The sequence below is a fragment of the Aphelocoma coerulescens genome, chromosome 1A (genome assembly GCF_041296385.1).
Source record: "Aphelocoma coerulescens isolate FSJ_1873_10779 chromosome 1A, UR_Acoe_1.0, whole genome shotgun sequence".
NCBI classification, from domain to species: Eukaryota; Metazoa; Chordata; class Aves; order Passeriformes; family Corvidae; genus Aphelocoma; species Aphelocoma coerulescens.
In genome coordinates, this window is record NC_091014.1 from 39,936,469 (window position 1) to 39,962,435 (window position 25,967).

General features: G+C 37.8%; 1 protein-coding gene across 5 annotated transcripts in view; it reads left to right on the plus strand.

Annotated features, from left to right (window-relative positions):
- NAV3 (neuron navigator 3) overlaps nucleotides 1–22,127 on the plus strand; it is a 484,909-nt gene extending 462,782 nt beyond the window's left edge. For all 5 annotated transcript variants that reach the window (XM_068999468.1, XM_068999461.1, XM_068999483.1 and 2 more), the window contains 13 exons: nucleotides 1,126–1,279; nucleotides 4,173–4,347; nucleotides 8,069–8,166; nucleotides 8,801–8,896; nucleotides 9,143–9,311; nucleotides 10,053–10,288; nucleotides 12,257–12,411; nucleotides 13,255–13,326; nucleotides 13,761–13,957; nucleotides 14,584–14,702; nucleotides 17,103–17,306; nucleotides 19,469–19,616; nucleotides 20,817–22,127. In XM_068999468.1, coding sequence (XP_068855569.1) covers nucleotides 1,126–1,279; nucleotides 4,173–4,347; nucleotides 8,069–8,166; nucleotides 8,801–8,896; nucleotides 9,143–9,311; nucleotides 10,053–10,288; nucleotides 12,257–12,411; nucleotides 13,255–13,326; nucleotides 13,761–13,957; nucleotides 14,584–14,702; nucleotides 17,103–17,306; nucleotides 19,469–19,588 — 1,795 coding nt within the window. In that variant the 3' untranslated portion in view covers nucleotides 19,589–19,616; nucleotides 20,817–22,127. The remainder of the gene's footprint in view (nucleotides 1–1,125; nucleotides 1,280–4,172; nucleotides 4,348–8,068; nucleotides 8,167–8,800; nucleotides 8,897–9,142; nucleotides 9,312–10,052; nucleotides 10,289–12,256; nucleotides 12,412–13,254; nucleotides 13,327–13,760; nucleotides 13,958–14,583; nucleotides 14,703–17,102; nucleotides 17,307–19,468; nucleotides 19,617–20,816) is intronic.
- Nucleotides 22,128–25,967: the final 3,840 nt, after the last annotated feature.

Sequence of the window (25,967 nt, forward strand, 5' to 3'; positions counted from 1 at the left end):
CAAAATGGTCGTGTGGTCTATAAACATAGATCCTGGTAAAACTGAGCGTGGAGCATGGAGCTGTACACCCAACTGCTGACCTGAGGAGAGCTGCAGCTTCTTTCCCAAAATGTGTTTGCATGCATTCTGGCAATTAAATGCTGACCTTGGTTCCTATTTTTTTTTTTTTTTTTTTAATATTAGCAGTAATAATCACAATAATAATACTATTTTCATGAAATACTTTTCATATTGAAATTTTCCTCAAATATTAACTATTTATAGTCACAGTAATAAAGAACAAATAACATTTATTGAATTGACTGGAAATACTACTAAGTGTAGCAATGTAACTGAAATTCAGTGTTTTACTTTTTACTGGTGGTTCTGCTGATGATACAAAGAGGCAAAACAGTCTGACATGGGAGCTGGACAATTGTGGGTCTCTGGGCCAGTAATGTTTCAGTCTTTTCTCACAATGTTATGGTTTCTTCCCTTAAAATAAATGCTCATGAAAAATAATCATATGGTAATCCAGTCTTTAAGGGAAAAAAACCAAAACCAACCCACATGATTTCATATATCATACATCACAAAATGACAGGCTATAGGCAAAACATCGGCCATCACAAATCAAAACCATCACACATCAAAATCTTCTAGACCATAAATTCAAGGACTGTCCCTTTGTGTACTATTCAAAACAGAGAAAAATATTGATGCCTAACAAATAATAAATATCAGCAGTACACTTTGATCAGCACACTTCAGTTCTGACAATTGTTACATAGAGGAATGATAAACTTTGCACCAAAGAAATTATGTGAGTATAAAATCCAGTTAAAACCAATGGATGATAGACATTTAAAAAAAGATACCTGAAAAGTAGTTAAGAATTTGTTTTTCACCATAGTGAACTAAACTAAAAAGCTAAAAAGCACTCTGATCACTTCTTCTGGAGAGGGCTTTTTTTCCTTTTTTAATTTGCAGTTCGATCATTTTCATGTTTCTTTGATAAGTTTCTTTCTTCACTTCATAGGTTTCACCAGCAGCAAGCATTTTTCTGTACTTTGATATTTAATAATAACACTGCTTTGGGGAGAGAACCTTCCTTTAATCTCCTGCCTGTTTCCTGCTCCTCTTTAGGATCTGTGAGTGCACAGAGGCAGAGGCTGAAATTATTCTTCAGCTAAAAAGCGAGCTGAGGGAGAAGGAGCTAAAATTAACGGACATTCGTCTGGAAGCCCTCAGCTCTGCACACCATCTGGATCAGATCCGGGAAGCCATGAACCGCATGCAGGTCAGTGCAGTAGCTTCAGTGATGGCAGAGATGCACACCACAGGTATGACTGGTGTATTTCCTTGCCCAGTACTTTGTTTCAGGCACCAAAAAACTGTCGATACAAAGTAAATTCGTAGATTGACAGTAATTCTGAAGGCTGGGTATGATAAGTGTTCACCTTATAATAAAGACATTCTTAGCATATGTATTAGTAGCTAAAATATGTTTAAGAGATATGGAAGAAGACATAATCCCTTGCCCAAAGGATATTTATTAATTCAAGCCTATGACTGGGGTAAGCAACATGACAGAGAAGCAGATCAAAAAGTGGTTTCTACAGGGTTTTAAATCCTTGAGCCATGGAGGGGGCCAGGATGTTACGTGCATACTCTTTCATCATTTCTGATTCCTAACTCAGTCATGGTTTGCCAAGGCAAAGAATGTAAAATTGAACTAATTACTGTATCCAGCATCATAAAATTTTGCTACGTTATTTTGTGACACTGCTCCAATTCTTTGTGATTGCATTTTTCATTAGAAGATTTTCCTTTTCATGAGGCTGATAGGATGCAAAAAGAATGGCAGTGTTCTTCAGTGGAGCACAGAGCTTTATGGGACGTGACTCTGTTGCTTACATGCAAATACCCAGTACCATGGTGGGTGCCCAAAAGGATCTGTAGTATCCACACAGTATGACATAGGTTCTTCAGTAGAACTGGGCCCTTCTGGAATGACAGCTAACATACTTACATCATTCCTGAAGGCACTATAAGTCTGTATTTCGGGAACAGAATCAAAGTCATGGATGGATATTCAGGTTGAGACAGGGATAGCTACATTTAAAAGTCTAGGAATGAGCTGCATGGTAAACTTCTGTTGTCAATTGAATTTTAGTCCTATAGTAGTGAGGGCTAAAGGGCTATCCTAAAATTACCCTGAGATAGGTACAGAGGGTGAAATGGAGTTCTTTGAGCATAGGCACTTCTTACCATTTGAACCAGACTCAAATACTTGCATCTGCACAGGACATGTAAGTTTAGCATTCTTCCATGGAAGACCATGTTTGTTATGCCACTGGAACCCACCCCTGCACAGCTGAATCCAGCCCAGTGGCTTGCCAGCTGAATTGCTCTGTGCTGGGTGCTTAGGTAAGGTGCACCTTTAGGCACTTTTGTGTAGATGCCCATAGCACCTGATTTCATAACTACAGAAATGGTGTGCCTGATGTTTTTTTAGACTTCTTTGTTTACACCATCCTATATCAGTCTCAACCACATCTTTAGACATCTATGGTACCTGCCATCCTCCCAGGTGCTTACACCTTGAGTGCCAACATTACTGTGGGATTATTTGGCTGAACTTCAATTAGAGGGAAGACTTACCAAGAACTGGTCCGTAAATATGGTTTCAGTTGTCCAGACATAAGACATTGATCTCGAGGCACTGAAAAGTTTTAAGGAACTATGAGGAATAGAATACAGTTAATTGCAATGGTGGAGAAGCGGATGTGAAGGCTTATCATCCAGTTACCATCTTATACTGGATACGAGTGCCTGAGCCAGGTGAACTCCCAAGAGGGAGAAGTTTGCTGTAGTTTTGCACAGTTCTCCAAAGTCTGAACTTCCTCAAATTTGGGCAACTGGTTGAGATGCTGTTACTGGTAATCACCACTTCTGAAGTTTTCCCAAAAGGACAGGCAGCCACCTTGCAGTTGCCAAACTGTGGTATTTTAGAGGATTGATGAGGACTGGTAAGGGGAAAAAGTAGGACGCATGGAAGGGATACATGATTACTTTTATATTCAAAGCACCTTAAAAACCTAAAGGTCAGGTGAATTGAAGACTGCTAAGGCTGTGTAATTAATTGGCATACATTGCAGAGTAGCTCCTGATTTGAACTCTAGAATAAACTGATACACACATCTATTACGTTCTGTTACTTTTATGCTGGTTTGTCCTTTCCCTTTCACTAACTCCTCGCCTTTGCATATGTGATCTGATCTTTTTGTAGCTGTAGCAGGGTTTTTTGTGACACTATCTATCCCTTATGTTTTTACTTGTATAATATAGCTGTGCAGCCTCCATAAAAAAATGGGACTTTTAGCCAGGTGATAGTGAATATAGAATTAAATTTGATGTGCAGAAGCATCTGCAAGAATAAGCAGTTGCTTTGCAATGTGCTTTGTGAAGCGACTGGAAGCTAGATTTTGCTGGTACCAGGCTGTTCTCAGGCTAAGTTTTCATTTTATTATTGTACATTCAATAATCACTTGGCACCACAGAGGATTTAGCTAAAAAAAAATTCCAGTTGTTCTGATTCATCTGTCACTGTGTGTTTTCGTCATAGAGTTTGCTCACCACTATGTGAACAATCCCATGTTTGAATGATCAAAAAGTCTTCTTTGATAGCAAGAATGGTCATGAAACTGTTAAACTATCAATTTCTAATTTTTCATTTTTAATTTAATTTCTCTGTGAAGTTACTGCTTTAATTTTATGTTCAATGGCAGTAATAATTTCCTGTGACTTTGGATACATTGAGATATCCAGTAACTTTCTTAACTGACTGTTGCCTAAGGTATTTGACAATAGAAAGTACCTCAAAAAAATGGGGATAGCTGGGAAAATTCTCACCACAGTCACATTATGGTCAACTCTACAATAAAAACAAAAGCTTGAATCTTACATTGCTTAGGATCTATCTTGAGGCAAAAGCTAAACATGGTTATTGGGGGGTTTCCCTTCATTTAAGAAGTAAAGGCAATCCAGTTTTCACTGTGTTATACCTATGCTGTGAAAGTGGTAAGCCAGTTAACTAGGTCAGGGGAGCAGCATCACCAGAACAGCCACCGACATTGGTTTTCCACAAGAATAACCTCCTGTGCTTTTGTGTTGGTTTCTTTTGTATGTAGAATGAAATTGAGATATTGAAAGCTGAAAATGATCGCTTAAAGGCAGAGACTGGAAATACTGGAAAGCCTGCCCGGCCATCATCAGAGTCATCAAGCAGCACATCATCTTCTTCATCAAGGCAGTCACTGGGACTTTCTCTGAACAATTTAAACATCACAGAATCTGTTACATCAGGTGAGCATACTTTGGGGACATGCAGGCCTCTGCAGTTAGTAAGAGTTTTTCAGCCTCTAAATGGCCCACATAAGAGAAGCATTTCTGAAAATTAAAACACCTCATATCACTCAGGCTAACATTGGATATACATTCAGTAACAGAGATGAGGAAGAATGCTGGTGGTCATGTATGAAAAATGGAGCTTTTAGAAGCCCCTGAACAGCAGTAACAGACTGTTCATTATGTTTGCTTTGTCCCTGGCTATGATACTCTACCTACATAGTTTACGATACTCTTTGGTCATACAGTTTAAAATTTGTTTGTAAAGGAATATCTGTTGAAGTATACTTGACAACTGTATTGATATATTCTCTTACCCATATGGGATAAATATGACTATAGTATGTGAAACTTTCTTCTTTTGGTTTACAGATCTTTGATCATTCAGTTACCTCCCTTAACTTGACTTGCAGCTGAAGCAGAAGGCGGTCTCAGTTAGCTTTATCCCTTACATTTTCTTAATTTGGTACAGCTAGTTAGCCTATGTTGAACCAAATCACCATTTATCACTGGAGTCAAACCTCTCCTGGCTTATTAGGCACTCTCATTGTCTTCTGTGAATGAAGAAAAGCAAGCAGAACTTTGGTCCACATACTGAATGTTAGCATTTGATTATTTTCCATGCCATGGAGTTTATGATAATAAGCCTTCTACATTTGTTTTGATAATGTAGCCAAGAAACAGAAGTGCTGTCTCTAACATTAGAACCAGGAGTAAAGCAGGAGCAGAGCAGCACTCATTAGCATAGACGCCACAGAAAGTATAGTGCAGTCTCTGGAAGCAATAAAAATGTGGCTAATAATTGTGGAAAGAGTCTAGGCAAGAGTACAGCTGGGAATATGCCAAACTGACTGACTATAATTTGAATTGGCAGTTAGTCATATTATCTTGCCAGTCATTGATTACACGGATATTTGAACATTTTTTCTGGTTAATATCAGATTTTGTATGAAAATTGGTATATTTTTTATTTACATTCCAGCTCTTTGAAAGGTTTAACTTTTAGCATGGAGGAGTCTGAACTGGGCCTCAGCATGCAATGAGGTGTTGCAAAAGCAGGGAGAAAACATTTAACTGCTCACAGATCCACATATATTAAAAAAAATACAAAAACCAACCAAACAAAAAACCACCAAAAAAAGTTACAGAATTTTTTTCAATATGATGGTTATAGAATGTCTCTCATGAGTAGTAGCCATTAGCACTTTGTTGCTTGGCACTAACTCTGTATAGATACAGGAATAAACATGTAGGAAGAAGAGTTTGAAGAAAAGGAGGGGGAACTAGATGAGAATTCAATGGGTAAAGAGGAACAGGGGAAAGTAAAGGGAAGGTAAACATAAGATAAAGAATGAAGAAGAAGAAAATTAGGAGGAAGTGTTCAGCAAAAGAATAGGAAAAATAAAAGCTGGGAGAAAAAAAGAGGAAGGGGAAGAGGAAAACAAGGGAAAGGAACTGGAAGAAGAACAGGATGACTGGGAGAAGTGGTTGGACTCTATGATCTTAAGGGTGTTTTCCAGCCTAAATGATTCCATTATTTCATAAGCTTTATATAATTTTCTGTGCTATTGTTCTAAATGTTTTTCTCACATGCAAAGTAATTACTTTTGGTTGTAAGAAATTAAAGATATAAGGGTGCCTTAATGAGGAGTGGAGAATTTCATTTGATTATGAATCCAGAATTTTTGATCATTGTGACGATCATTTTGTTGCCATGCCAGAGAACTTGGAAGGGTGACAGCTTTTGGAATTTCTGGGACAGCTGGAGTACTACTGAACAAAAGTTCCTGAGATGTGGAGAGGTTAATCATGATGAGGACTAAGCTGAGAGAACTGAGGGCTTTGGCTCTTCATATTATAAAAATGCCACTGCATGTTCTGGAAGCAATGCCTCCAATCAATCATGGTCATCTGGAAATGACCAAAGCTATCCACTTTCACTTCCTAAGGGTATGATGATACCCTCCAGATCAGTGTGAGTGGCAAGTTGGGAAGGGGTTTGGTGGTTACAGACACCCCTCTTTCAGTCAGTCACTGGAGTGAAAGGAGCAAACAAGGACAAGTACAAGACTGGCCCAGAGTGCCAGACAAGAGCTCAGACAAGAACTGAACTGAAGTGATCATAGCAGATGAAAAAAAGCAGACCTAGCAGGGGGTAATTAAAACAATTAGTACCACCATGAAATTAGAGGCCCTTGGGCATCTTCTAAGCCCCTTGTATCTGTGAGAGAGAGAACTCTTATAAAGCGGAATTTGTTCTTTTGCTACAGAGTGCTTCCTCATTCCTAAAGACTTAAAGAGGAATTAATTTAAAGGGCTACATAAGGGTCATTTAGAGATAGAAAAATTTCACAGGGGGATCAGTTGTACCATAATTTGCCCTCAGACAAACTATGATATTATCAAAGCTCTTAGATTTGCTCAAAGATTTGTCAAATGTGCCAAATCACAAGACAAGTGAAGTGAAACATTCAGTGGTGACACAGAAAAACAGTCTGCCTGGAAAAAAGCAAGCATAGATTTATTAAAGCTCACAAAAAAAGAAAAAAATGCTGCTTTGTTCAATGAATTAAAAAAAAAAAACAAACAGCAGAATCTGCATTCTAGATCTGGATGTAATTATCAAACTTTTTACATGAAAGCTAATTTTTTAATACATTAATTGAAATTATATTCATAAGCCTTCTTTGGTTTTCCTTTGAACTGTGACTGAATCTTACTGGGACCTCATTTAATTTGGCTGAAATCTGACCTTGTGCAGACTATGTCATGAAGTCAATGTTTTTCAGACTAAGAACGAACAGGGCTTAGGTTAGTGGATTACTGTGCTGGCCTTTGAAGAAAATGCAAATTGGAAGAAAATGCAAATCCATAATCTCATCTAATTTTATAGTTAGTTTAAATGTCTAACAGTAAAACCTCAGAGAGAACTTCTAGAAGAAAGCAGCAGTTTTATCACTTGCAATAAAGCTGTAGGCCCAGCCTTTAATAGAAATACATCAACTTTCTCATTTTAGGAGTTAATGAAGTGGTAGAAGCAGAGGTGCAGAGCAGATCAAAATCACTCTTTACGTCCAAGAAAAATGAAACCTTTCCTTAGAGGAATGGCTGAAAATAGAGTCCCATATTCTGGAGGAATCCAAAGTGGTTTTCTAGTGGAGGTGAAAAAGTTTCTATCCATGCCATATGTACAGAAGATAAAGGAATCATCTGGAAAGTGAAATTAAATGCTGTTTTACTTAACAGCAAAAATATCAATGCAAGGATTTCTTGTTTTCTCTTCTTAAAACATTCTAAAGGTGACAACTGAGTTCCCAAAGACATAATTTAGTTTTTAAACAACATTACTTTGTGAACATATTGTAATTTTGAAAAAGTTCCAAGAGGAAAAGCAAAGACAAGACTATAATGCAAGATTTTATTTATTTGTGGATTCTCTGTTCATTTCTACATGATTAAAACTCCTAATGTTCCTTCAAAAATTGAAAACTGGTAACTTTTTTGTCACCTCCAACAGAAATGGTGAATTAGGAATAAGTACAGATTATAACAATTGCAAGTTGTTGTCATGGCAGCCTTTCTTTTTAACCAAAAAATCCTTTGAACAAATACTGAACTAATGATGTGAACATAATTGATGTGATTTGTCAGACCGATCACTTCCCTTCTTTTAATGCAGATATTTTGTTGGATGATGTCACTGATGGAGCACTCCACAAAGATGGTCATAGTGTCAAAATCTTAGTCACTATAAACAAAGGCTATAGTCGAGCCAAGGTAAGTGCATTACCCAGAGCAGAATTATAGCTCAAGCAAATGCTGGAATGTAGTAGCTCCATTTTTTTCGGTATTTTAAGCAAGGAACTGAAGGGAAATTTCCTATAGGTAGCAGCTCTCTTCTCTGTCATATATGCTCAATACAGGGAGGCACATTCTATAGACTAATGTTATATGGCCTCATTCTGCCTTTGTGGTAGCTTAGACACTACCAATTTTCAGTTTAATTAGTAATAGGATGTCCTGGGACTTGCTATCTCCATTTAAAAGTCATTATAAGTTCGATCTATGCCTTGGACTCCTTAGGGTTCAACTGTGAATTTGCTGCTGAGAAATTGCATTGTCGTGTTTTCATGTTCTGTGTTAAAAAATTATAAATACAGTGCAACCTTTATTTTTAGTCATCTCTTTAAAGACACAGATGCAATCAAAGAACAGAACAAGATTCTATATTCCCTTCTTTATAAAGTTGTACCAAAGTAATACAATCTATAGCTATTTCTGGCACAGAGATTATTACCAAAGTTGTAACATCATATTCTAAATAATATTCTACATTGGGAAAACTATGAATCTTCATAGAAAACGAATTAGCACCATTTTTAGTCTAGTTTCCAAAAATCTCTCTTTCCAGGATCAAAAGCCACATGCATACCTGATAGGATCAATTGGAGTCAGTGGAAAAACAAAGTGGGATGTTTTAGATGGTGTAATCAGACGTCTCTTTAAGGTAAGACACTGAAAAGTTAGCTTAAGTATTATTACAGTTTTCTGTTTCATGTTAGAAAATTTCTGTATTCTTTGAGTCGTCTTGCCAAGTTTTTGGTTTGGTTTGGGTTTTTTTGATATATAGTTAACACCACTATTAAGCTTTATTCTTAATGTCACTGTTCTTTTTCTTATGACTGTAGGCAGTTTTCCAAATTGCTTTCATTCAGTAAATATTTTTATGTTTTATGTTTTCATATAATTTCAGGAGTATATTTTTCGAGTGGATCCAACTACTAGCCTGGGTTTAAGCTCTGACTGCATTGCTAGCTACTGTATAGGGGATGTAATTAGAGCCCATAGCCTAGAAGTGCCTGAACTGCTGCCTTGTGGATATCTGGTTGGAGATAATAACGTCATCACTGTGAACCTGAAAGGTAAAACCCAAAGAATACTTCTGCAGATACTGTAGAGTCCTACACTGCAGTTCCCTGTCCTTTCATATTAGTTTTTCTTACACCTGATCTTTATTGTCTCTAGTTCGAGGACACATTTATCATATAAACTGTCTGTAAGACATTGCATAATAACTATTGTGTTGTGGTCTTTTGAGGGAAATCTAAGAATATCTGTCCTCCCCTGCCTGACTGCCAAATCACACCAAAGTACAGATTTCTAAGCAGTGGCAAAAAAACAAAACCCAAAACAGAGATTATGATGAGAAATATTTATGCTTTATTCAGTTTCACAGGAAAAATTCTAAATTCAAAAGCTCTAGGGATTTGCTATTGGAGGGGAGAGGGGGCCTTCAGGAGAACTTTACATACATTGGTGTGACAACTGGTAACCCTTGAGGCTGTCACTTTGACCTTTTTTTTTGTCATCGGTGCCAGTAATGTCTGAAATATATATCTTTGCCTCACTGAGCCTTCTCTTCACATTTACTTTGATTGCATCTCTCCCACTCATCTCAACTCACTACTGCTGTTTAATTTTTTGTGGAAGTATATCAGTAATTCCACAGTAAATAAGTCCTTAGTAGGGATTTGATTTAGAAGATTTGATTTAAGATGTATCTTACCTTGCTTTGGGCATAGCACTTATACCATCAGGTGCTGGGCCAAATTACTACCTTAGCAAGGATAAGACAGGCCATTTTTTATTTCTTTTATCCCCAGGAGTGGAAGAAAACAGTTTGGATAGTTTTGTGTTTGACACATTAATTCCTAAGCCAATTACCCAACGGTACTTTAATTTACTGATGGAGCATCGGAGAATTATTCTGTCGGGACCCAGTGGCACAGGAAAGACCTATTTAGCTAACAGGCTGGCTGAATATATTATAACTAAATCTGGCAGAAAAAAGACTGAGGATGCAATTGCAACTTTTAACATAGATCACAAGTCAAGCAAGGTAAGTTACAGTTGAAAACATAACCTATTGCTCAGCTTGTAGTGATGATGCAGAACAGATTCTATTAATTTGTGTTAATATTATCTTTTGCTGCTCAGTTAGCATTTCTTCCTATAAGAATTCAGTCTCCAATCCCAGTGATGTACAGGGGTCAGATCTTTCTGTTCTAAACAAACCACTGAAGCACTGTCAAGGAAGACTCAATTTTCCCCTTCTTGAGGAAACCCACTTTAAGTATAGATGCAGAGTCCAACTCCTATGTAAATTAAATTTTTGGAGTGTCTGTAATTTCTTTGTCAGAAGGTTGGATATATAGTAATACTAGTGTAACTTGCTTTTTTATGATGATGAAATCAGCCTTTGTTAACAAAGATTTCAAAGTGAGGATTTGGAATTACTGTCTTGGGCTCAGTTTCTTAATCAGCACTGGAGAAATACAACCATCATGATTTCTGGTGTGCATCTGTGAGGAAGCTGACCATACTGAAATTGCCTCACACATCATGTCACGTTCCCGATGATTTACATAGCTCAGATTATCAGTCTTCTAGCACGACTACTGTGCTAGCCACAGATAAGGCTATTCACTTGGCTGTCCTGAATTGGCTGTACTCCTAACTTGGTACCTGGGGGGGGGAAAAATGAGAGGGTTGCCCCAAGCTTTCTGATTTGCATGGAACATAGTGAATACCAACGTAATGTAAGAAGGAAGAAGATCCCAAAGGGGCAAGAGGACCATTCTGGCAAAAATAACTGCTTTTCCCTGTCTTTGTACAGAGGATTTGTGATACCATTTACTTTGGCAGGGAATGTGTTTATGTTTTGTTGTTATATCACACACATCTGTAAAGAAAATTGTCCCACAAAAGAACAGGCTTTTGGATTTCTGGTAAATTGCTTGATCTGTGTGTTTTGGTGTTTGGCTGTTGTTTTTGGGATTTGATTGGTTGGGGGCTTTTTCACCTTTTCCTTTACTTCTATCAGAATTTATGTAGAACTTTTGAGTTAGTAACAAAAAAACCAAAAAACGACATTGTCAAATACCCAAGGGTATAATACAGATGGTACTATTCCATGGAAGAAATCCATAATGTTCCTGAGAGACACCTGATCATAAAAAGGCAAAGAAAAATCTTTCTTGAAATAAAAAAGGTGCATGTTCACATTAAAGAAGAAAAGATTCTGCTATCCCTGATCCAGAAAATAAAATGTCAATAGGAACTTTGTCCATGATACTGGGTATTTCCAACCCTGACAAAATTAGATACCTCTAGAGATACAGCTGTAAAACTTGACTAGCCCAGATCCTCAAGAGCAACAAAGTGTTGACAAAAATATGAAATGTTTTGGTTACAGAAAGCTCTCTTTTACTTCTACACTAAACAGCAGCCAGACAGCTGACAGGAAAGAATTTACACAACAAATTTTATTATGAGGTGTGATAAAGCATCCCCAAGAGGACAGGCAGATTTTCAGTGAGAGTGCTGAAATGAGATATCTAAAGGAGCAGTTCAATATACTGAAATTGTGACAGTGTGGTGGGGTTTTTTGATATATGAATGTGGCATTCGTAAGAACAAAGGTCCGAAAATTAACGTGAGTATCTCAGCCCATTGGAAATGGCATACTTTATTGCAAACTGTTTTCCTCTGGAGATAAGCTATTTTATCAGCAAATTTCTAAGGAATATATCCACCAACTCAGAATGCTTCAGTCATTTGCCTTGTGTTCAGCACCTTTTCTTTTTCCTAGGATGTGGTTCAGTGTTGCCCTCTGTAAGCAGCATGGTTTCCTGCATGTGCAGATCCAGCTGAGTGATCCACAGAAGGAAATCTCTTTAGCAGTCATTTTGTCTTCCCAATTTTTTTTCCAGTGAAATTACATCTATGGTCTAATTGAATTAATCTTTTCTGGGCTTGGGGCATTTTTTTGTGATTTTATTTTTGTTTTCTATTAATTCTGTGGAAGGATCTGCGACAATATCTAGCAAACCTAGCTGAGCAATGCAGTGCTGACAACAATGGTGCTGACCTCCCTGTCGTCATAATTCTTGATAACCTCCACCACATCAGTTCACTAAGTGACATCTTTAATGGTTTCCTCAACTGTAAATACAATAAATGGTAGGTATTACCTCTTCTCTCTCCTTGCACTTGTTCTGCAATTAAAACAGTAAAAGCTCTTTGTTATTTTGCAAAATAAAATGTCCCAGTGAACATTTAGACTCCCATAGGCCATCTGCAAGGCTGTTACGTGCTTCAGTAATTTTAACCCTCTTCAGCCAAGTATTTAGTTGGCTCCTTCACTTCATTTACATGACTCCCATGCTTCTCAGTAAGATGTAAATGTACCACGAAATTTAAGAATGTACATAAACACTTCTCATTAGTACCATGAGAACAGCTTACACTTTGTAAGTGTGGAATTTGGGATAAACCATGCCATGCAGAAGCAGCTGTGTTTCTAGCAGATTTGCCCTTCCCACAGTTTTCCTGGAGCAGTACATAAGCACAAAGTTGGCTGACTGTCCTTTACTCTCAAGCAAGAGTAAAAATAATGTTTTCTAGAACTTTTATTGCCATGTAATATTGGTTATTTCTGCTGTAAAGGTGACATCAGAGGGACTTCCCTTCATAAAATCATTGCATTCAATGTCTCATGACATTCACTGGCTTTTGAAATTAAAAAGCTAAACCTACTGCCAAATTATGAGTTATATTAAAACAGGGTTACTTCATTTATTTTTTCATTACAGATGAGCACTAGTAAACTACATATGTGCAAAGAGGGAAATTTTGTACAATAAGCATTTTTAAAAGGGTACCTCAGAAATATTTTAAATCTATGACTACAATACATTCAGAGACTCTTTTGAAATTGGCCTAGTGCAGAAAATAAGAAGGAATATACTTCAAATATTTGAATAAATTCTCCTTCAAAAAATCTTACTGCTTTTATCTTTCCAGTCCCTATATTATTGGAACCATGAACCAGGGAGTTTCTTCTTCACCAAATCTGGAGATGCATCACAATTTCAGGTACATTCACTCTGTATTTACTGTGGCCATGTTTGCACAGCTCCCTGCTTCTAACCCCAGTTCTTTGACAAATATTGGTCTTGTGTCTCATCACAGTGAAGTATTTTAGTTTCAGTGTCTCTCCTCTATTGATGGGTCTCTGAATGGTGTTGGGGAAAAGTAAAAGAAATAAAATACTGTCTAGCACCTCTAGCAAGTTGCTGAAGATGATTGCATTCCTGCATTTCATTTGTCTTTGGCAGTGTCTTGAATTCCTGCTGGAACCTGAAATGGCTCTGTGGAAACAGTGAACAGTAATGAGGTTTATTGGAGCAGTGTTATACTTGCTAACTAATGAGACTCGGAAGCTTATGATATTACTTTCATCTATATGTTTAAGAGGAAATAATGTATTTTCTATTCATGGCTGCTTGACATTTATCTCTTCTACCCAGGTGGGTGCTGTGTGCTAATCACACAGAGCCTGTTAAAGGTTTCTTAGGCAGATATCTGAGAAGGAAACTGATTGAAACTGAAATAGAAAAGAACATACGCAATAATGAGCTTATGAAAATCATTGACTGGATCCCCAAAACATGGCATCATCTCAACAGCTTCCTAGAAACGCACAGCTCTTCAGATGTAACCATTGGTGAGTCCACTGGTGGAATGGTTTGAAATAAGGATGCAGGCTGAGAATTCTAGAGATTTGTGAAGAAATTTTTTTTTTTTTAAAGTTGCCATGTCTCAATGGGAAGTACCACATAGGTGTAGGGAATTTGTCTAGTTATCATCAAGATTGAAAAGAAAATGGAAAGTTTAATGAGAGAGTATATATATTTCCTGGTAGAGCTTCCTTTGTTGCTAAATACTTTCAAGTAAAATATCGCAATTTTTAAAACTAAATTTTAAAAAAATTACCCCAACAGTAACTTTCCTAAGCCTTATTTTTTTCTCCTGCTTTCACACTGCAGTATAATTACAGCAATAAAAGCCCTTATACCTGAGGTCTTTTAATGGAATTACTACATTAGCAAAGATGTCAGCTTTTACATAGCTTTGCCATAAATCTTGTAAGTGTTCATCAGGCCCTAAAATTGAACTAAATGACACCAGTTCATTTTTAATAACAGAAGACTGTTAGCTCCTTTAATGTAGTCCTGTTTTAGTATTCTCTTACCTTGAGCTTGTTCCAGTACTGCTCTTTTAATTTTGAGAAGATTATTTTAAGTGTGTTTCCCAGTTCTACCTTTTTTAATACACAACTTGACTGCTCAGGTCCCCGTCTCTTCCTCCCTTGCCCTATGGATGTTGATGGCTCCAGAGTGTGGTTCACAGACCTTTGGAACTATTCCCTGGTTCCATATCTTCTGGAAGCTGTGAGAGAAGGACTTCAGGTATTTCATTTGTTTCCTCGAAATTTTTTTGATTGCTTTCAAAGGCTTTCTCCAAGCTATTTTTAAACAATTCATCCTGGTATGAATGTTGTTGCATTTGCAAGAGGAAACTCTTTGGAGGAGTTAATAGAAGGCAGACTCAAATTCCTTTTGACCTGCTCTTGCTCTGATACATAATTTGGCTTTGTTTGCTCCAGCACTAACATATCTTGTATTTTATGAAGAGGGTTTCTTCTGTGTGACTGGAGGAAGGTGGGGGATTTTCCATTGTTTAAAGAGTTCCCAGCATGGCTAAATACAGCTCAGATTGTCTCCCTGAGTCAAGGCAGGCTCAGCTTACCCCTAAATGGAATGGTTAATAAGCTTTACACTAGTGCAAGAAAATAACTTCGGTCTGTGTAATCCTCCTACCACCTACATAGACCGGTAGATACACAGGCATGTGGGGAAAAGCTGTGAGCAAGGATGTTTTCATAGAATCATAGAAAGGCTTGGATTGGAAGGGACCTAGAATATCATCTAATTCTTGGCCTTAAACACTTCCAGGGATGTGGCATCCACAACCTCTCTGGGCAACTTGTTCCAATGCCTCACCACCCTCTGAGTAAAGAATTTTTCCTAATATCTGATCTAACTCTCTCCAGTCTTAGTTTAAAACCATTCTCCCTTGTCCTATCACTATCTGCCCACATTAAAATGTTGTTCCCCCTCTTTTTTACAAGCCCCTTCAAGTACTGGAAGGCTGTAATGAGGTCTTCCCCAGAAGGATAACTCCGGTTATAAGGTTATACCACAGGAGGTTAGGATTTCAGATAGTTCCATATCTGTGGAGCAAGCCTAAATCGTTACATTAATCCATTCTTTTTTTTTTTTTTTTTTTTCGTATTTTCCCCCCTATCTTTAATTGGCTTTCTCCCTTTTTCCTTTTTTCTGTTTATGCACTGCAATTCTACATCCTCTAAAAAGATGCTTTGTGGAAAGGCATTTTGTTCCACACATTACACTGAAAGAAATTACTACACAGTGCAGAGGGGATTGTTATGGACTAGGCAAAGAGCTACGTAAGCAGCTGCAGTTTCTTTATCACCTGTATTGACACAGTGACATACTGATGCGATGGAGGTTTAGAATCTTGCCTGTTGAATATCTCATGCTTTCCAAAAACTGCTTATCTCTCTCGGAATTACAGTGTTTATGCCTTGTACAGAATACTGCCAAACATTTGATAGAACAGTCACAGTGAGATTAACAGCACTTGTTTAGACCAGCTATAAAAATGCAGTGGTATTCTTCATGCTCATATTTTCCCAAGCATACAGGGTAACTGCTTAAATGAAAACTTCAGTTGTGGAGCAGAAGATGGCAGCATATAGAAGCAAATATGTTTGTTTCATGAGCTGTACCAATTTTTAGCTGCTTTGGATGGCTTCCATAGAATAAAATTATTAATAATAAACAGAAATCCTTTATATCATATAATTAAATGTTCCTGGAACCAAAGATGGATAAAAACTGCCTTTTTAGTCAGGTACTTTGCAAACTCACTTGTCAGACATAGGATTTACAAGCCTTGCTCTAGATTCCAGAAAAGATTTAGTTGCTATTAATCTCAGATAAGATGCTACAGTCTGGAGTTAGGCTGCTACCTACCTGAGGAACATTTCTCTTGGCTTATTTAGGCAGAACTCTGTTTTAGCAACCTAACCTCAGTGTAGGGCAGAAAGAATCTGAGTACCTCTGTGCCTAATACACGGAACTTGGCTGCCTAACCTGAACTCTGCATTCAGCAAGTTCCTGGCAGCAGGTGTTGCAGTGATAAGCACAACTCATCACTCTGCTTTTATCACTAAAGTCCTCCCCTCTTATAATCCCTTTAGGAGTGCAGCCCACCTATATCCTCCATGAGTGCATGCCCTGCCAATAGCAGGGTGTTCTTGGATTGTGTGAGACTGTTTGAGATGGGAGAAATTACAAAAAGCTCTGGTGAATGGCTTCCCATCCCACTGTGTCATTGTCACTGCTAAAAGAAATCTTTAAAGCAGCAGCCAATGGGTTCTCAGTTAACTTGTTGCTTGTGAACAGCAATACAGACAGGGATGCATTTTAGTGAGGAAATTACCTGGAGGTCTCATTTCACATCGTATCAAGAACTTGCTGTTGTCTACAAGTGTCACTAGTTACTGAGTGTTTTCCAACTTGCAGCCACTCTGTGTATTGAAGGAGCCTTAGTGGAGATGATCAGGTCTTCTTAAGGTCTTATTTTACCTGAGTACTGAGAACATTTGAAAGCCGATCTCTTTCTAAAATGGTTTAGATGTTTGTGATAACTTCTTTTTCTGCTGTTACAACTGGTACTGAAAACTCTGTAGAGTACTTACCTGTGTTATATCCATAATATAGATGTACGGTAAGAGGGCACCCTGGGAGGATCCCTCCAAGTGGGTAGCTGATACCTATCCATGGAGCTCTGCAACTCTACAGCATGAGTGGCCATCACTACTTCAGTTAAGACCCGAAGATGTTGGTTATGAAGGTTATGCATCAGCAAAAGAGGGAACAACATCTAAGCATGTTCCGCAGACTGATACAGAGGGGGATCCCTTGGTAAGATTCAAACTTTTGGGAAAAGGCTTTTCAGTATGCACTTTACTCTCACATGTTAAACTGTACACTGTGCAGTAAAAATCTACTGTGCAAAATAGGCTTTTACAATTAATACTCCTGTAATTTACAAGAATGTTGAAAATGAAAGGAAGCAGGAAGGCATGTATCAACAACATGTTAATTTGTCCTTACATTGTTTGCATTTCCCATCTGCCCAGATGTACCTGGTATCTGGTACCATGTATCAGGTCTTCACCATTATATTGTTTGGGTACCACTCTTCAGCAGCTTATAATCAATTTTATCATGAAAACATAATTTTTCATTGGGCGGGTCTTCATCTACATTATACAAATGAAGGACTGCGATATTCACATTATCTAACTTATTTATCATAGAGAATTTAGTGAAAATAGAAATTAGCCATCCTCCCATTTCTCGGAAGATTTTAACATAACTGATGACTGTGTAACAGTCTTAATGTAAAAGGAATGCAAGTGTGGTGGCATTAAATGATAAGAAATTGATTTCCCTCAATGCCATGTTTTGTTTTATTTAAATATGATCCCAGACATTTGGGTTTACCATTGCCTCCTCTGATAATGGACTATTAAAATGCATGTGTTGAACTGCTATTATTGTGTAGTGCTTTCTCTATGGACTGCCCTTATCATAATTCAAAATACCATTTTAGAGAACTGTATTTCTAGAATACAGGCAGCCCTTGGAAAATGGAATTTCTTAGAGAAAAATGCATTTAACTCTTATCAGTGTTAAGAAAATGGTTCCTCAGCCTCACTGTTTCATGTTCAAAAACAGACCTTGCACCCTGAAGAAGTGCAGAAAATCATCTAATTTGGGGTCCTCTCCCATTCCAAAAGCTTTCAGGTGTAATTTGACCCTGTGATTTGGTCTTGGAGCGAGTGTATTGGACAGGCTTCCAGCACAGCATAGTCTCCACTATAGTGAAAACACGGGCAGCCTGAGTTCAGTGTCCATTCACCCCTGCTCCCTGCACACTGTGGTCAGCATCTGTACCTGAGTAAATGCCAGAAGCTTCAAAGTTGTGACTGGAGGGTTTGCCCCCACCTGCAGTGGAGCTCATGGGTGGACAGATGCTGCACTTGTGGAAACAGGACACATCATGTGCAGGCTGTATTGAACACCCACCACAGGTATCCTGTGTTCACAAGCATGGATACCTATCAAAGCTTCAGCAAAAGCTACGCAAAAGTGTTGAACACTGTTCAGTGCCTAGAGAAAACTTCACCGTGCAAGTTGAAAGCATAGAGATGTAAGGATTTCCAAACAAACTGGAAATAGGGGTTTAAAACACAGATAAGAATACATCTTTCTCTTTGGTTTTTCTTTGATTGCTTTTTGTAACAACAGTGTATTTATTCCTTGAAAAACACTAAAACACTATCAACATTGCTTGCAGTCCTTAGCATGCTGGCAGAAGTGGATGCTTTATAAATAAAATCCTGACCATTATACAGAGTTAGGCATCAAGCATCCAAGTAATTTTCTGGGTCTTAATGCTGCCATTTGCTGATTTTCTGATGGATTTCAGGTACCAGTAATCCCTAAATTATGGGGGGTTCTACTGTCCTGGGTAGGAGGATCTGTTGCTGTTCCCCTCCTGAGGTCAGCCCCTCAAGAGCAGATGGGACTCATTTATGAAGCAGCTGGCATCAGTCCACCCTCTCTCATTCCCTCCCCATCCTTCTCTTGTAGAGGGGGTATGTTACTGTGATTATGTTTTCAGTTGCTTTTCCAGCATAATCATCTACACCATCCAAAAATTATCTGGAAGCTTGACTGTCTCCAAATATGGGCCCAGATGTCCAGCTGAGATACAGCTTCCTTCCGCTGCCAGTGTTGCAGCTGCAGCTGGCTTCACCCCTGAATTAAAGAGAGTTATCAGGCAGCTCCATTGTGTTCCTCTTTGGACCTTTAAGCTTCTATTTAAAAACCAGAAGGCAATGAAAAGAGTGCCAATAGGAGCCACTATCACCCTGCCCTTTCTGAAATCCTTTTGTATGGTCTCTCACCTAGATACCAGCACACCTCATACAGCAAGGGAGCTTAATTAAATTTCAACACGGTCACTGCAGTATTAAATGAGACGAGATTGTGTAAACATTGCTTTCTTCTTTCAGATGAATATGCTAATGAGGCTTCAAGAGGCAGCCAACTATTCGAGTGCGCAGAGCTGTGACAGTGATAGCACCAGCCACCACGATGACATTTTGGATTCATCCCTTGAATCAACCCTCTGAAAGGGACAAATCTTGCTGTAGGATGATGGTAAAATCTGTTTCCACTAGACCACTGCCAGTATTAAAGCAGCACATCGAGGTCTCTGAGTAAGAATGGTGTGTTGTAGGTAGGCAGGAGACCTAACTCTGCAAAGTCAGGAAGAAAAATTGAAGTGGAAAGCTTGAATTAGTTTAATTTCAATACCTATGGAGCCAAGTGAGACTCCATTTGTCAACTGGAAAGTGCCCTAGACCAAGGGCATCTGAGCAGATTGCACACGTGTTAGCCAAACTGGAATATTTTTTTTCCCTTATCCTCCTTCTTTCTCTTTGTCTCTCTCTGTTTCTCTGTACAAGTTTACAGTGAAACTTCTTTGGGTTTTTTTTTCCTTTAGTTTACCCTGAGGTGCTGCATGAACAATGCAGTCTCCTAATTATCTTCTAACCTCTGTTGTGCCACATGGTGCTGGTCACAGGACGGCAGTGGTGTTTGTGTTATACACTACTGTCCATTCCAAAATGAGTAAAAGATGATAGTAACTCAGAAAGCACAAACAGTATTGTGCAATCACCAGAAAACATGACTGTGATATGCTGGATAAGTGCCAATTTAATTCTAACTGCCATGGTCACGGTGATGCGCTCCATCAAGTTTTTAGTACACAAGTCACAGATTTTATAAAGTTATTTTTACCACAAGGGTCTTTTTTAACCACCTGCCCACTCCTTAACAACGGTTTTCTACCAATTATTAACCAACACTGATTAAAGGCTTTTTAGGGCTTCGTTTGTTTGAGCCTTTTCAGTGGAAGAAGGAACATTTCTTATGGTGCTGTCTCACTGCCTTAAAACAGATTTCTAGAACAGTTTTACAGTTGGTTTAATTCCTAAACCATTGGTAATTTACACTGTTTTTTTCTTCATTTACTAATGAGAAAACATCAGTTAACATAGTAGCCTCATATCTGTATATCATGATTTTTTAAAGTAATGGATACGAGAAAGAACAGTTGCTATATAATATTTTTATCTTGTGAATAGATTTCTCTGCCTACCCTCAGAAGTACACAAGGAACCCAAACCCACTTTCACTGCCACCTAAATGCTGACAAAATCGGCTCAAATCCATTTGGTCCCATGGAACGGAATTTTTGGAGGATAGATGTTTTGAATACTTATCCAGCAGAGCTGGATGCACTTGATGCAGCATGAGCACAAATATATGGGTTTTTTTTTTTTCTTTTTCTAGTTTCAGCATGTTGTTTTGATTGCTATAGTTGTACATGAAGAATTCAGCATAAAAGAACACTGAAGCAGTGATGTCCACTGTGGAAGAGGAAGAGTTTATACTGTAAAAGTGGGTTGGTTTTGCACAGTCTACTGGGTGGGTATTGTAAATATAGAGAAAAAAAAAAAGAGAAAAAAAACAAAAGAAAAAAAAGAAAAAAAAGCCTTGCACAAATCAAATCAAAAACAAATGAACAAAAAAATTGTATTTTATTCTGTTGGTGTTAAGAGATGTTTCACTTGCTGAGATTTCCTGTATGTTGCAAACAAATACAGAATGCAAAACCTAAAAGCTGTTATTACCTGGTGTGTTTGTCCTGTACTTACAGTTGTTACAACTATGCAGGAGCTATCAATGCTACAGTCAGCACGTTTCAATATCTATATGAAGCCAATACATTTTGGGGGGAAAAGTCTGAAAATGTGTTAAGTTCATATGTCACAGCAGGCTACAGCCAGACTGCATTCGGGCTGCTCAGAGTAATCAGAAACACTCTTTTACCACAAGAGCCGTGAGGTTAAAATAGGTGCACGTGAACAAGAAGGTACCTAAGGGCTCTGGCATTGTGTAGTCATGTACTGTACACCTCCATGGATGTTACCTTTGGGATGTGTATCTGGTGCTATTCACTCCTCGTGGCCGCTCTGTGGCCACCTGCTGTAACTTAAAGAAATCAATGCAGTTTCCAAATGGCACTAAGCTGCATCGCTGAATCTAGAGGTTCCTACACGGTGCTATTGCCCTAATAAAACTCTGAATTTATGCATGTACGATTCAGTCAGACCAACATCGTGCCCCCCCAAATCTGAATCCATTTCTGATGCAAAATGTCAGCTCATACACCTTGACTGACTCAAAGAACTAAAGCAAAGCTGCTCTTTCTTGTACCTGTGCTCTGAGCAAACCTGCAAATCTTTTCCTGCCATATTTAGCTCACAAACACACAATATTACATATACAAAACTTCCTGCAATACATCTCAGTGAGTCCACCTAGTTTACAACTCAAAAATTGTTTGTGAAACATTTGTCTGTACACATTTTATATTTTGTACATTTTTGATGTAACATATCTTGTAAATAGACAGAAACAGTGAAATAAATCATCTGAAAATTTTTGTAGTCTTTGTAAAACCCTAATAATAAGTATTTGGTGTCATCGGACTTAACTGGATGATGTATTTTCTATTGGTTTATTGTTCCTCTAGCTTGTAAACCAGCTTGCATATTTTTTTTTTGCAGGTGTGCACACTGTATCTGTCTAAATTATTACTTTGCCATTAAAGTGGAATTATTTATTGAAAACACAGTCTGGTGTTTTTGCAGTCAGGACCACTTAACAGTAGATATTATTTCAAGCATATGAACATAAAAACAAAGTGACAAACTGAAGGATGTGATTTTTCTGTATTCAGCAGAACTAATCTCTGTAGAAACGAAATTTAGTACTGTTTCCAGTTCCAGTGATTCAGCAGGATTTTTGAATGGCTATGTCCTTGGTGGGAACAGGTTGTGCCATCCAGAAACAACTTCACAATCTCCCCATTCTCAGGATTATTTTAAAACACAAGTCTATTGATTTTAGTGACAAAAAATCTGTCCAAAACCGGTGAAATATAATGCCTTATTTTGAAACTCAAAGAACTCAGAGCTACTTCCTCAGTAGGCATACATCAATATTATTTGATAGAATTCAAAGAAAGGAAGTAGAATTGTGTTAGCCACCTAATTGTAGACTTTGAGGTTGGAAGAGGTCATTATGTTCCTTCAAGTTGCAGCACCTAAGCTGTAAGTCTCAGCAGCAGGCCTATAATTTCTCCTGAAAGTGCAATATCCCAGGAAAGACCTTTAGACATATCAGAAGAGAGTAGAAGATCATCACCTCGTTAAAAATATGGATAATTATTCACTGGGTGATTTGGATTTTTAAGGGCTTTATTTGCAGTTAGATCTTACATATCACTTTTTCGAGAGAATAATATCCCATCCCATTTGTTATGCCCTTTCTTCTTATACTAAAAAGCCAGTCACAATCAAAAACATCTTTTCTATCTTTTACAATAGTCTTCTTTGCTTGTCTTTTTGATAAGACAGGCAGCTTGCTCATTCCTAGCTTTTCACAGTAAGTCATGCCTTTCAGACCTCAACATGTTTATGGCAGGACTTTCTGACTATGTGATTTATCAGATAGTCCATTCTGAAATGTGAGTATGAGAGTTGCACACGGCATTCCTGTCATGGTTTTACATTTGCTATAAACAGCACTAATATCACCTTCCTACTCCCACTTCATATTTTCCCTGCTTAGGCTTCAGGACTGACATTCAGTCTCTAATTGCATCATCCCACTGCAAGATCATGTTCAGTTAATTATCTACCAAGACCCTGACTTCTTTTCATGTTCTATCGTTTTGAAATACTTAGTCCAATCCTGTCTATATAAACTATGCTCTTTCTTCCTTAGATGTATGAGTGCAAATTTATCTGCATTAAAACAGGGTATTTAAATCAGCCCACCCTACTAAATGATTAATTCTCTACAATTATCATCTGTCTAATTTACGACTTCACCAGCTTCCATAATTTCCACAACTTGCACTGTCATTTTACTTTGTCTTTCAGTTTGTACACAAAGGTAGTAAGTTATGTTTTGTCAAGAGCAGACCCCTGTTGAATCCTGGTAGGACCTTCCATGAAGATTTCCTGTTTACAGCTACATTGTTGATGTCTACTCAAGCCTTGGGTATATTTGTATTTCAGTTAAAACAGCTATAAGCATACAAAGCCATGTGTATATAATATTATAGGAAATACATTATAGCATGTCTTCTCCATCACTTTAGGTCTCCAAGGATGGATTAAATTTGTTTCTGTTGAAAATTACGTATGTAGAGATGATCTTCCACAGAAAAAAGATTAGACTAGGGTGATCTCAGTATGCCTCTCCTATAATTCAGTGCTGCAGTCTTTGCACATTGTCCAGCTGCCATTACTTAGGGAAAAATATATGAAATTTAATTGTTAAACTCATTCTGTGTCTCCCATCTCAGCACATCTACCTGTTAACCTTCATCTGGAGACCTACTTGGTGAATGCCCAGGTTCCCATGACAGGAATGGGGTAGTGCAGCCTCAGAAAGAAATGTTTTTAGCAAAGTACTTGAGACATTGCTCTTGCTTACAAGAACTCATTTTTTATGCTATTATTAACTAACCACAGTGTTTCTCAGCATGCACTTTTTCTTGATAACTGAATAATGTCACACAAATTAAATGCTACCACTACGTTTGGAAATGCAAGAGCTCCAGATGCACTGTCATGGGAGAAATGTAATGCTGGTAATAATACTAGTAGCAGAAAATAGAATCTGTCATGAAAGATAAATTAACTAAGGCCAAGGCCATGTGACCTTGCCTTTCTACACTAAACTGCATTTACTGTTCTTTGTTCAATTGCAACCTTAAACAAATGCTGACAAATAGCAATGACAGAGCACACTGCATAATCATGCCTTTAGTAACAAATTTCATAAATGAAATAATGTTTCGCCTTTGTTAGTGCTTGTACTTGTTTTTCCAGCAGTTTTTGTTAAATTAGATTATACAATTTAGGAAACTAAAATGCATCTTGACAATTAAATGCCAAAGCTGGAAGAAAAGACATCTGGTAGAAAAATAAAGCATTTACATGGTGACACATAACCAGCACTAATAATTTTGTCATGCCATATGTGGATGGCTCTGACAGAACAAAGAAACAGACAAAATATGTATTATCTGTATGACCAAAGCCCAAGGACTTAATGAACTAAAAAGTAATTTAAATGAGTGAACTGTATTTTAGCACTGATAATTCAATGCACCTTAAATATGTCCTGCTGCACTCTGCAAGTGCAGTGAAAAGACATACACAGTCTGAAAACAAACTCTTCAGTGCAGGTAAGCTGTTCCACTCATGTAGGCTGCATGCAAGAAAGAGATGTGGCTTCTGTACAGCAGTCCATGAGCTTCCAGACATAATTTGGTGGCAGAATGAATAATTTAGCTTCATCGTTACCACACTCTTTGTGTAACTGCTGTACTCTGTCCCTGCTTTTCCAGGTCAAGCTCGTGGCACTGGTTTGGACTCATGGTACTGACTCTTGATTGTGGCTGTGCAAAGTCACACTGGAGGCAGAATTTGCATCTAACTGAACTAACATTACAATGCAAATGTATTTTTCATGTAGAGGAAAAAAGAAACCTAAAAGCTATATAAGAAAACCTTGTTGTTTCATTAGTAATTACTGTGATTAATCTCATTACTACTTAATGTCTTTGTATTACTGCTTTTGTAGAATCAGTGTGTCTCAAATACTTTATAAGTAGTTTTCTTGTAAAAACAAATTATGTTTCCAAGTATAAAATTACACTGCTTGAGAGGTGTTTATTGCCTTGTATCAGTCTACCAGCCTGTTTAACAAACTACATCTTCACACAGTAAATTTCATCTCTATCTTAAGGGCCTCTGAGGTCAAAAAACATTTAGTCTTGCTATATATTCTAAATCATGTGAATTTCTGTCCTGAATATAGGTTTTAGCATGTGAAGTGCTTTCCTAATTTCATCTTCAGTGTCTGCAATTTATTCCTCCCTAAACCATCATCTTCAGAGAATAAGATGGTCAACTAACTGCTGCTAGATTCAGATAAACATTGTAGCAACTGTGCAGAGTATTACACTCAAGAATTATAATGTAATTGCATGCTTAGGCACAGCATTCAGTGGTTTGCTATTTTGCCAATTGTAGTGTTGAATAAAACCTCCAGACCATGTTTCTAATCAGAATGGAGGGAGGCCTTCTCTTTTTCTGGAGTGGAGCAGCTGCTGGCAATAAAACCTAACTGCCTATTTTTAGCTACAAGACAATGGAGAGGTTACTCCACCTAGAGAAAGACAGGCAAGCTATAGGATAATGTTACAGGGTATGCTGGAAGAAATGGTTCGTTGTGAAAAAATATCACTATTATTGAACTGTTACCATTCCTTGATAAGTCAGGTAACTTTTTTAATTAATCATAATATTTTCTTACCAGGTGTGAAAGATGTGGGGGGGGGTTTTCTGAACTAAGCAG